Consider the following 13,421-nt stretch of genomic DNA (forward strand, 5'->3'; position numbering starts at 1 on the left):
TCTTGATACTTATTATTCCTTTACATACATGATCTAGAATGTCCCATCTCACTATTTCCTATATCCCTTTCCCCAAGGTCACTGACATTATATTCATTATTAGAATATTTTATGTATTTATTCTAATATATACTCTGTAGTCAAATAGTAAATAAGTAGTATATATAACCTGCTCAAGTCAACATACAGCTGTATGTAATAATTTAAATCTCATCTATCTTGGAAAAGAACGAGTGAGCATAAAAGCAAGTTTCTCTTCCAATAATGAGAAAGGCCAAAGTATCCTAGAGATCTCAAGGTCCTGCAACAAGGCTCAAGCAAGCCTACTGCTCACAGGAAATAGACAAACAATGCTTCTGTGAATCTGCTTGGTCTTGATGCTGTGTATCAGAGGATTCATGAACGGAGGAAAGAGAAAGGAGGCGTAGCTCACGGTAATGTGGACTACGTGTGGCACATGGGTCCCAAACCTGTGCATGAAAGTCAGGCCAATCACAGTGATGTAAAAGACCAGGACACAGCTGATATGGGAGACGCATGTGTTGAGAGCCTTAGCTCGCTCCTCTCCAGAGGCAATGCCCATCACTGTCTCAAAGATTAGGATATAAGAGACGAGAATCATCAGAGCATCTAGGGAGAAAGTCGAAGCAACCAGAATAACTGGGTACACATGATTAAATGTAATATCAGCACAGGTGAGTTTCATGACATCTTGGTGAAGACAAAAGACATGAGAAAGAACATGGGGATGGCAGTATGGGAACAAATAAAGTGGCAGAATTGGGGGTACAATGGACACAAAGTCCCTCATTAATGCCCGCAGTCCTATTTTCATCACCCAGGAAATGATAAGAATGGAGCTGTACCTCACAGGGCTACGGATGTTAATGAAACAGTCATAGGCTCTGGCAGGCAAGATACCTGACTCTACAATAGCCAGTGTGTGAATGAAGTCGGGTTGAGTGAAACAAGCACTCTGGGCAATTTCCCTCCGATCCAGCAACAGGACACCCAGGACTGGGCATTGTAGTTAGCGTCATCCCAAGATCTGTACCTGCCAGCATAGCCCGGAGGTAGCACATGGGCTCATGAAGACCGTGTTCATCCAAATAAGGAAGAGCAGTGTGCCATTGCCAGAAAGGATGGAGAGGTATATGATAAAGAAAGGAAGAGAGATCCAGTGGTGGACTGCTGTTAAGCCCAGGAAACCAGTCAGCAAGAAGGGAGGCGCACTGTTGTTGGACCACATGGTAGGGTTTGCAGGTGAAGTGCCTTTTTCAAGGCACTCTTATTATGCAGTATTTGTTCTTTCTCTCCATCTTCTTACAGCATATTATCAAGCCATTTTTTTCTCTTAAATGTACAAGAATTTATGTATTGTTTCAGTCTTAATTAGTTATAAATCTCTATCCACAAAGCCTTTTCCTGGAATAATAAACAAACATAATACTAACCAAGTTAATAATCTCAGCAATTTACTCTTCAGCATCCAACTTTTATTCTATCAATCACACATCTATGTTTCTAGCCTTTATGCCTAGTTGCCCAAAGGATTCGGTGGCTCTGTTTCATGCTCTTCACTCCTTTATTCCTCCTCATATAATCTTTCACACTTAGGTATTTTCCCAATATGAACCAATAAAGATTTTCTCTCTTGAAATCAATCGGATATTTGTATCACTGATTAATCACTGAAGAAAATGATTAATCCATAGAATTGAGTCCATCACCAAGAAATATTTGAGAAATATCAATAGTGATGTCTCAAGAGGAATTTGAATAAGGAGATGACTTGTGAAAGTCTAGAGAAATGAGTAAGTGCGCATGCATGCATGCATATTGTCACTTCCGTCATGTCCAACTCCTTGGAATCCTATGGACTGTAGCCTCCCAGACTCCTCTGTCCATGGGACTCTCCAGGCAAGAATACTGGACCCGGTTGCCATTCCCTTCTCCAGGGGATCTTCCCTAGCTGGAAATTAAACCCACATCTCCTCTCCTGCATTGGCAGGCGGATTCTTTACCACTAGTGCCCCCCAGTGGGAAGAGTTGGTAACCTCATTTTGGCAAGGTATATGGAGCCCCACTCCATAGCCACAGGGCTCAGGACATTTTCTGTACTGCAGAAGATCTGAGGCCTGAAACACCAAGACACAAACTTTAAAACAGGAAAAGAGATGGTAGTTGAGAGCTCTCACAGGAAACATTCTGAGGAAGACAAGTCTTGGAACAAACGTCTCAGAAGCCAGAAGCCTAATACTTACAGAGTCATAGATTTTAAAAAGGCATGAGAATCTGAATGACAAAAGCAATATCAGAAATTCCTAACTGAACACATAAATTTTACACAGCCATCTCTTTGGAAAAGATAAGGCTCCCAGAGTGACAAAGATTGCTAATGGAGGCATCATTTAGAACTTCTTGTATTTATGAGTCTAGAAAGCTCATAACCAGAAAAAAAATTAAGAATAGGCTTCTATAGAAAATTTTGAAATATGACATGTTTATAATTATACTCTTATCAAATCAAGTTAGCTTTGTTTGCCTATAACCAAGAAATTTCAGAGCAAGCTGATCGCAATAACCTAGTGACTCAAATGGGTAAAGAATCTGTCTGTAATACAGGAGTCCCAGGTTTGATCCCTGAGTCAGGAGGATAGCCTAGTGAATGGAATGGAAACCCACTCCAGTATTCTTGCCTGGAAAGCTCCATGGACAGAGGAGCCTGGCGGGCTGTAGTCCATGGGGTTGCAAAGAGTCAGATATGACTGAGCAAGTAACACTTAATATAAGAGAAACATTAGTTTCTTCCAAATTCAGCTGAATCTATATGTACCCAGTCTTTTTCTTTTTTTAATTTTTATTTAACACTAAAAGCACTTTGTATTGGAGTATAGCTGATAAGCACAATGTTGTGGCAGTTTTAGGTGAACAGAGAAGGTACTCAGCCATAAATATACATGTATTCATTCTCCCCCAAGCCCTCCTCCAATCCAGGCTGGCACATAAACATTGAGCAGAGTTCCATGTGCTGTACAATATGTCTTTGTTGGTTATCCATTTTAAATATCTCAGTGTGTACATGACCTTCCCAAAGTCCCTGAGTATCACTTCCTCCTGGTAACCTACCAAGAGTCTTGTTAAATATTTGTTCTCTCTTATCATCATTACTGATATCTCTGAAGAGGAATTTAGAAAGAATGAAATGACAACAGTCTTTGTACCACTTCCATTTCATAAAAATATAAAAATAAGAATAGATTTTTGAGGATTTTGCATATGGTAACGTATCTAATAAAGAGCAGTGGATGGTGAGCGGAGATGGACAGAGGAAATGAGAATGTTCTGTGGAAATGACCACCACTTCAGGGAATACTGTCAATGACAAAAAGATCCGTCTGGACATTGAAGTGGCAGGTACTTTGTTGATGTGGATACTGATGAGACTGCCACTAAGTTGATCCACTGAACTATGACCCATGCGGGGCTCCCTTGTCAATGCCTATTTACTTGATATATAAATCATCGTAAATCATCATTCCTACCTACACCAACTTCTTAACTTTTTAACATTGCATTTCTAAAATAATAAAACCCATGAAATGAAAAGAAAGAGAATGGATACATGCAAAAATTTGTTGTTTGGGATATGTACAGATGACCTATCAGGACCAACTGTCACCCAGTAAGTGGACCAGAGGAAGGAAGCAGGAGAAAAATCCGAACTTGCTTAAATGACATGGACTTGTAAAACCTGAACTGAAGGCTTTGGATTTTGGAATTTGAGGTGATTCAGGTACACAAACTGTATGGGGATTGCTTTGGGAATAGACATTAAAATGTATTATTTTTGATAGACTAAATTAGAATTGTACTCAATTCATTACCTGCAGTCTTTAGCAGCAGCCACACTGGCATTTAATTATGGAAAATGGCAGTTTCAGAAACTGTCCTCATATTCCCAGAAGGAGTAGCCAGAATATGCCAGAGGGAGTAGCCACTCAGTATAGGGTCTCTTATTTGCAATGTGTGACAATAGTAGTAACTTCAGTGGAGTGTCTCATCACCATCAGGCAAGCCTGAGGCTCCATCAAAGATGCAGAGAGGACTAGAATTTACTATCTCCTCTCCCTCTTCAGTGGCTCTAATCGTAAAGAACCCACCTGCCACTGCAAGAGACATAAGAGACTCAGATTAGATCCCTGGATTGGGAAGATCCCCTGGAGGAGGGCATGGCAACCCACTCCAGTATTCTTGCCTGGAGAATCCCACAGAGATAGTCCATAGGGTCGCAAAGAGTCAGACACGACTGAAGCACCTGGCATGCATGCACTGCCTCCTCAGAGTCTTCATTGGTCTGATTCTCTGAAAATATTTTCTCTGAAAATTCTCTGAGTCCTTCCTAGTTTCTAAGAGTAACTCAGATAAATCATTTAGAGTTTATTCAGCCTGCTGTGCTAGCTAGAAACTAGAGAACTGTTCTAGAAACCTGTAGTACAGACATAAGAAGTTGAAAAGTGAAGGGAAAGAAGAGAGCCCATTAGAATTATGCTGAAGAAATGGAAAAATCTTCTCTTTACTTCTGTGTAGTCTGAAAGCAACCCATATAGTCAGCACCTCCTGACTCCATTTTTCCTTCACACTTAGATATTGCCTAAGAATCTGTACTCCGTTGTTTAAAAAAGTTATGTCTAGATATCTATATATTTAGATAGATAATCTCAACTAATAATGAGAAGACAGGTTGGAGGCAACAATCTCAAAGATCTCAGCTTTTAAGTGTAAGTCTAAATTTTGTCTTAGGTATAAATTATGATGGAAAATAGATAAAGGGAAAATTTGTGAGCCCAGGGAAGCATTCATTTTAGGATAGAAGGACATATCTCAAAGAAAATGGACAAAGTAGGCAGAAATATAAGAGGATAGTAAAGGTGACCTGTAATTTAAAAAGAAAATGGAAAATAAATTTTGTAGAATTAGGCAGTGCTGTAGTTTAGTAGTGAAAAATGTCATAGAATTTCCAAGTAAGACAAAAATGACAAATATCCATTTGGGGGGCAATAGGCTTTCGGTGATCTTGACATTTTCAATAACATTTTAGAAATATGTTCAGAATGATGGCAAAATGGAAAATGAATACTTAATGAGAGAGTGAAATATGTTTACATTCATTCTACAGATGAGAAAATTGAGCTTTCAGTAGGTTACACAGTTTGTCAAAAATCACACAATTAATAGGTGGTATATAAGAATTCAAACTCAGGTTTATCTGATCCCTGAACTCATGATCTAAACCAACATCCATTGAATATAAATGCTAATTCTCCTGCCCAAGTTTGCCTTCCCATATAGTATCCTAGTTCCTAAATTATTCATTTTGTTAAAAAAAAAAAAAGACTAAAGTGCTTTCTCCTCCTTAACAGCCATGCCAACGAGTTACTCTTAAAGCATTTTTGCTGCATCTGAATCCATGTATTTCCTTACCCAAGCCACAGCTTTTTCTTTGTTGTTCCTGAGCATGATCTGTGGATTGGTTTGTTCCTGTATCTTTACCATGTGTTCAGAGTCCTGATGTGTTTATTTGTTAAAGAAACAACCCCCAAGCGAGTTATCTAGCTCATTTCCAACATAGGCTATTTGGGAATACCAAATGATCCTTTTTTCCCTCTCCAATCTGAAAAAGATCTGGCCTGCTGAAGCTGCCCCCTGTGCCCTGCTTTTCTTCTCTGTGTAGAGAATCTCTTAAGCGAAGCAGTGTCTCTACAATCAGATGAAGCAAGCCTATCCAAGTCACTTTCAAGAGTTCTATGTGTCATAGAACAGGAAGATAAGTCATTGATTCTTCAAAACTGTTGGCCTTGGCAAAAACTATTTAATTCCTCTTTTTTTTTTTTTAACTGTTCTTGAATTATATTTTGACACACCACAATATTTTTAGGAACAGCAATATGAAGAGACCACCAGATCCAATTCTTTACCAAATTTTTAAAGGGAAAGTGAAAGTCACTCAGTCCTGTCTGACTTTTTGCAACTCCATGGACTATAGTCCATGGAATTCTCCAGGCCAGAATACTGGAGTAGGTAGCTTTTCCCTTCTCAGGAAATCTTCCCAACCCAGGGATTGAACCCAGGTCTCCTGCATTGCGGGCAGATTCTTTACCAGCCGAGCCACAAGGGAAGACCAACAAATCCTTAAGCCACCATCTATTAATAAAATTTCATCAGACATCTATTTGTTGTTTCTATGGATTGAAACCTGCCTCTTGAGAAATCTGTATGCAGGTCAGGAAGCAACAGTTAGAACTGGACATAGAACAACAGACTGGTTCCAAATAGGAAAAGGAGTACGTCAAGGCTGTATATTGTCACCCTGCTTATTTAACTTCTATGCAGAGTACATCATGAGAAACGCTGGGCTGAAAGAAGCACAGGCTGGAATCAAATATGCCAGGAGAAATATCAATGACCTCAGATATGCAGATGACACCACCCTTATGGCAGAAAGTGAAGAGGAACTAAAAAGCCTCTTGAGGAAAGTGAAAGAGGAGAGTGAAAAAGTTGGCTTCAAGCTCAACATTCAGAAAATGAAGATTATGGCATCTGGTCCCATCACTTCATGGGAAATAGATGGGGAAACAGTGGAAACAGTGTCAGACTTTATATTTTTGGGCTCCAAAATCACTGCAGATGGTGACTGCAGCCATGAAATTATAAGACGCTTACTTCTTGGAAGAAAAGTTATGACCAACGTAGATAGCATCAAAAGCAGAGACATTACTTTGCCAACTAAGGTCCGTCTAGTCAAGGCTATGGTTTTTCCAGTAGTCATGTATGAATGTGAGAGTTGGACTGTGAAGAAAGCTGAGCACTGAAGAAATGATGCTTTTGAACTGTGGTGTTGGAGAAGACTATTGAGAGTCCCTTGGACTGCAAGGAGGTCCAACCAGTCCATTCTGAAGGAGATCATCCCTGGGATTTCTTTGGAAGGAATGATGCTAAAGCTGAAACTCCAGTATTTTGGCCACCTCACGTGAAGGGTTGACTCATTGGAAAAGACTCTGATGGTGGGAGGGATTGGGGGCAGGAGGAGAAGAGGACGACAGAGGATGAGATGGCTGGATAGCATCGCTGACTCGATGGACATGAGTCTGAGTGAACTCCGGAGTTGGTGATGGACAGGGAGGCCTGGCATGCTGCGATTCATGGGGTCACAAAGAGTCGGATACGACTGAGTGACTGAACTGAACTGAACTGATGGATTGAAAACGCCATACCTCCTGAGGTAATGCATTCCATTTTTGTCTCTATCATATATGTGATATAATTATACATTGAAATATAAATCTACTTCTCTAAATGATCTACCTCTTATCCCTAGTCCTGATCTCTGAAGTCAAATGATCAAATTTAAACAATCACATTCATATCCCACCTCTAAATGTTATAAAAACATCTGCATTAATATTTCTGAGACATCTTTCTGGATAGCTGACAATCCAGTAGTATGTTAATTATTCGTGGTATAATTTTCCTAGTTCTGATTCTTTTATTATCATCCTGCTCCATAACAATCTGGATGTTATCAGATCAGCCTCATTCTGTAAATACCCACTGAACCATATGTTTAATTTCTATTTTAGCAGTCTATGATTGTGCAGGTCTGCAAATACATATCCAAAACCCTTGTCTCAAGCTGCATGCCAGAATCCAGTCTTTCAGGTTTAAAAAAAGTCATAAAGTGACTTCCCTGGTGTTCCAGTGGCTAAACCTCCCTGCTTCCACTGCAGGGGGAGTGGGTTCAGTCCCTGGTCAGAGAACTAAAATCCCACATGCTGCACAGCATGCCCAAAATTCAAGCAAAATAGTCATAAAATGCGCATTCTATATTATGCATGACACCCCTAGCAGGTTGCAACCTGTAATACCTTATCAACTATCATCTGTTTATATTAAGATAATGAAGAAAGACTAACCTGTATGTTCAGATCAGATTTTGCTACAGTATGGTCTTAGACTATGTCAGATTTTTGTCAGTAAAAATATACTTCATAAATAGTTTTGCAGAACCTTTGATTTCAGAATTATAATTAAGAGATTGTAGCTTTTTAATAACTGTGCTATGAAGTTAATTTACATTACTCATAATAAAACTTCTGAAAGACTTTTAAAGGAATTGCATTTTCATTTCATAGCAAAAAGCTTAGTTGTGGTTTGTGCTCGTTAAGTACTAGCTGAGTGAATGAATGCAGAATCATGTTATCAAGCAATTGGGCGTGTAGTCGTACATCTTTTACTTTTATTTATAAGAAGGTCAACTATTTTAGATTCAGTCCCTCACTCAAGTATGTCGAATTATAGGTCCTTTTCTTGTTTATCATTTATTTATCTCCAACTTTTATTTCAACCATATTGCAGAAAGAAATGTGTAACATGACACCATCGGGTTACAGAAGAGAGATGTATGTGTCTCTTTTCGTTCTGAGTGCTTTTATTGACTTGTGAGGATTAAGAAGAGATTTTTTCAACCATTTATTATAGACCTTATACTTCTCTATTTTGACTGAAAGACTACTTTGAAAAGTGTTGTTGATGTTTAATTACAATAAGTCCACCTGATGCTATAACCTACCCAGACTACTGACTGCTTAGACTAATACTTGGAAGAGAGTTTCAGTTTCGATAAAATCTCTACCCAGAGGATACTATACTACAAGTTAAATTTATTTTCTTCCTCTTGATGTCAACTCTGTCACCACATGGGAAAAATAGAAACTGAGGCTTACGCTCTGGGAGATAGAGGGCCATGTGTGTTATTCTAGCCAAGGAGTGGCAGAGAGGCCTGTGGTCTTCCCACGTGGCCCGGGACTCGGGGCATGCATCTGGAAACAGGACTGCCAACCAGGGAGTCTGGTGCACCAAGCCACATTGAGGTGGCTGTAGGTGATCTGGCTAACCAGCTGCCAAAAATAAATAAACAAAAAACCTGGAAATAAAATAACGTCTATAGATTTCATGGGAAATAGATGGGAAACAGTGGAAACAGTGTCAGACTTTATTTTTTGGGGCTCCAAAATCACTGCAGATGGTGACTGCAGCCATGAAATTAAAAGATGCTTGCTCCTTGGAAGGAAAGTTATGACCAACCTAGATAGCATATTAAAAAGCAGAGACATTACTTTGCCAACAAAGGTCCCTTTGCCAACAAAGGTCCATCTAGTTAAGGCTATGGTTTTCCAGCGGTTGTGTATGGATGTGAGAGTTGGACTGTGAAGAAAGCTGAGTGCCAAAGAATTGATGCTTTTGAACTGTGGTGTTGGAGAAAACTCTTGAGAGTCCCTTGGACTGCAAAGAGATCCAACCAGTCCATTCTAAAAATCAGTCCTGGGTGTTTTTGGAAGGACTGATGCTAAAGCTGAAACTCCAATACTTTGGCCACCTCATGTGAAGAGTTGACTCATTGGAAAAGACTCTGATGCTGGAAGGGATTGGGAGCAGGAGGAGAAGGGGATGACAGAGGATGAGATGGCTGGATGGCATCATCGACTCGATGGACATGAGTTTGAGTAAACTCCAGGAGTAGGTGATGGACAGGGAGCCCTGGCGTCCTGTGATTCATGGGATCACAAAGAGTCGGACATGATTGAGCGACTGAACTGAACTGAAGTGAAATAAGCCAGACACAAAAGAATATTATAAGATTCCACTTTATAAAATATGTACAATAGGCAGTCATAGAGATATAAACTAGATTAGAGGTTAGAAAGACCTGGAAGTAGGGTAGAATGGGGACTTATGTATTAATGCATACAATGTGTCTGCTTGGGATAATGAAAACCTTTTGGAAATAAGGATGATAGTTGAATACTGTGAATTTCATGAAATTGTACTCTTAGTATGGCAAATTTTACATAATAGGCATACATATAATGTACAAAATATATATAAACCACAATAAAAATATTTCAATACATTCATTCTATTTCATTAAATTTATTATGAAAGTTGTAAAAGTTTTGAGATCAGAAATTCTTTATAGGATAAGACCTTGAAAGGTTTATCACTGTTTTACATGTGTGTAAACACACACAAATGTACATATATTATATATATGTATCCTTCTTTCTTTAGAGAAAAAATTAAAATATATGTATTGTACATATATTACAGTACTATTTTTTCTTATTTATAAATTAACAAAATTAATAACAACCAATAATTGCTTTTCAGTTGGTATTCTTCAAATAGTGTAAAACAGAAACTCAACGGTTATCTTTGCTTCCTTCCCAACCTTTTTTCCTCTGTTTTTCTAAAAAAAAAAAAGAAAGAAAGAAAAGGAAAAAACCTATAAATCTTAATCAATTTAGATCCTAAACTTATCTCTTGTTAATCCATTACCTCCCATCTGTATTTTCTGAAACTGAGCTGCTATTACCTCTTTTTAAAACTATTCTTAACATCCTCTGATTGTTTCTTCTGTTTGTCTCCATATTCATCAAGCTTATTTCACCAATAATGTTGAAATGAAGATTTTTAAAACCTCAGTGAAATCATATTACTTCCTTCAATAGTTTTCCGTGAATCTTTGGGTAGATACTGAACCTTCTGCCATGGCCAGAAGGGTCTTTGTGATCTGGTCTCCTCTTTTAGCCTCAGCTTCTCCTCAAGGTAATCCCTCTCCCCAGGTAGCCATTTTATCTATATGGGTGATTCTGTAGTAGATAGACTGGAGGTCTACACATGTACTAATTCTCTTTTTGGAATATCCTGTTTCCTATTTCCACCAGCTGGTTTGTAATTTTTTCAGACCTCAGCTAATGCAACGCTTTTCTCAGGGTAACTTACCTTTACCTCAAGCCAGAATGTTTGAGACTAGCAACCTAAAATCAGGTTCTCCTATATATTTTATTATTAATTTTGAATAACAATTACTAACTTATTAAGTTTGTCATTAATTTAGCTTGAATTTAAATTTGATTTTGTTTAAATTTTTGAGTCTCTGATTATTTAAAAATTCAAAGAGGGGAAAGTTTTTGTCTGTTACTATCATATCATTTTTGCTTAGCAAAGTGCTTGTCCCATACTAGCACCTTAAAAACTCTGCCAAATAAATGATTGAATATTATTGCTACTTCCATAAAAACAGGCACATGAAGGAGATTGATTTAAATCCCTTATCTTCCTCCAAACACAAATATATTATAAAACAAAATATGTGAAAATAAATTATGCAAGGATATAAGAAAAGATACAAATAAATCTGAAAATAGGACTTTGTCAGTGTGGCCTCAATTATTTCAATAGATAAAGCGAATAATAAAATTATTTATACATCAATTTTTAAAATATTTATATAGAAGGCAAATAAAGGTGGGAGGGGGGTTCAGGATGGGGAACATGTGTACGTCTGTGGCAGATTCATGTTGATGTGTGGCAGAACCAATACAATATTGTAAAGTAATTAGCCTCCAATTAAAATAAATAAATTTAAATTTAAAAAATTTAATACAAAAAAACTGGAAAAATACTTATACATAAAACATTTCAGATAATATAAAATGGACTCTTACAAATCTAGCAAAAAAAATACTATTAGACAAGTTTAAAGTGAGGTGCAAATGGTTGCAGAAAATTAAAATTGTTTGTGCTTTATAGCAATAAAGAGTAAACTGAATACACAAAACTATGATATCAGACTAGAATTCATATATCAGACATATGACAAATGTTTCTCTCATATATTCAGCATTTAGAGAGAACACCAGAAAAAAGAAACCATTCATGAAATGAACTAATTCATGAGCTCAGAGATACTCTGGCATAAAGTTTGTAAATGACACTCTATCACTTGGAAAGCAAATCCTGCATTGAAATATAGTACTTTTGAGATAGAGTTTCATGGTTCTCAATTCACACGCTCTGGTTCATCTTTGTATGGCCCTCAGATGAAGCTGTGATTACCTACTTTCCTTAGAGCAGGCTGTGGTTGTCCCGGACTGGACATCTAGCTTGACCTTTTCTAATCTGTTACTTGACACTTGTTAAAAATATGGAATCTGAAGTTCCCTATCTTTCCTGGTTATTGAAGTATTTGTTATATTTAGAAATATTACCTCTCTTCAAATTCTACCTACCTACAAATTATCTATGGATTCCCAGGTGGCTCAGTAGTAAAGAATCCACCTGCCAATGTAGGAGACGCGGAATCAATCTCTGGGTTGGGAAGATCCCCTTCAGTAGTAAATGGCAACCCATTCCAGTATTTTTTCCTGGGAAATCTCATGGACAGAGGAGCCTGGTAGGCTACAACCCATGGGCTTGCAAAGAGTCAGGCACGACTGAGCACACATGCAGAAATTACCTGTCTATATTGCATTCCTCAACTTAGCTTGTATCTTTATGTAATAATTGAAGCCTATCTTACTCTGATAAAAGGCCTAGACATCCTGGAGCTTCCAAAATTCTAAAAGAAAAGTTCAAGCCCTACTGTGCACAGAAAATAGGCGAACAATGCTTCTCTGAATCTGCTTGGTCTTGATGCTGTATATTAGGGGATTCATGAACGGAGGAAAGAGAAAGTAGGCGTAGCTCATGGTAACATGGACCACATGCGGTACATGTGTCCCAAACCTGTGGATGAAAGTCAGACCAATCACAGTGATATAAAAGACTAGGACACAGGTGATATGGGACACACAGGTGTTAAGAGCCTTACCTTGCTCCTCCCCAGAGGCAATGCCCACCACTGTCTTAAGGATTAGGATATAAGAGACAAAGATCATTAGAGCATCTAGGAAGAAAGTCAAAGCAACCAGAATAATTGGGTACACACGATTAAATGTAATATCAGCACAGGCAAGTTTCATGACATCTTGGTGGAGGCAAAAGGCATGGGAAAGAACATGGGAATGGCAATATGGGAACCAACAGAGTGGCAGAATTGGAGACAAAAGGGATAAAAAGCCTCTCATTAGTACTCCGAGACCTATCTTCATCATTTGATTATTGGTAAGGATAGAGTTGTACCTCAGAGGGGTACAGATGGCAATGAAACGGTCATAGGCCATGGCAAGCAAGATACCAGATTCTACAATGGAAAGCGAGTGAATGAAGTAGGCCTGCAGAAAGCAGGCTCCAGGGCTTATTTCTCTGTGATTGCCCCATAAGAGACCCATTACAGTTGGCATTGTGGTTAATGTCACCGTCAGATCTGTGGCTGCCAGCATGGCAAGGAAATAGTACATCGGTTCATGGAGACTCCGGTCAGCCTTGATGAGGTAGAGGAGAGTGCCATTGCCAAGAAGCACAGAGATATAGACTGCGAAGAAGGGGATGGAGATCCAGTGATGAGCTGCCTCCAGACCTGGGAAGCCAGTCAGCAAGAAGGGGGCCTCACTAGTGTTGGGCCACATAGCATGTCCACA

The 13,421-nt window shown here is 38.6% G+C and overlaps 2 protein-coding genes across 2 annotated transcripts; both read right to left on the reverse strand.

The window, feature by feature from the left end:
- On the reverse strand, positions 314-1,249 carry LOC102182330 (olfactory receptor 51B4-like). Its single transcript, XM_013969668.2, is given in 3 exon segments — positions 314-1,019; positions 1,021-1,108; positions 1,111-1,249. Coding segments are annotated over 3 exon segments (933 nt in total).
- Positions 12,474-13,409, reverse strand: LOC102182057 (olfactory receptor 51B2-like). Its single transcript, XM_005689905.2, has one exon. It carries the CDS (start codon positions 13,407-13,409, stop codon positions 12,474-12,476), a length of 936 nt encoding a protein of 311 aa, XP_005689962.2.

Source organism: Capra hircus, chromosome 15 (assembly GCF_001704415.2).
Source record: "Capra hircus breed San Clemente chromosome 15, ASM170441v1, whole genome shotgun sequence".
Taxonomy (NCBI): domain Eukaryota; kingdom Metazoa; phylum Chordata; class Mammalia; order Artiodactyla; family Bovidae; genus Capra; species Capra hircus.

Excerpts from the sequence above, each read along its gene's own strand:
- LOC102182057 (XM_005689905.2), bottom strand. The coding sequence starts at position 13,409 with ATGTGGCCCAACACTAGTGAGGCCCCCTTCTTGCTGACTGGCTTCCCA.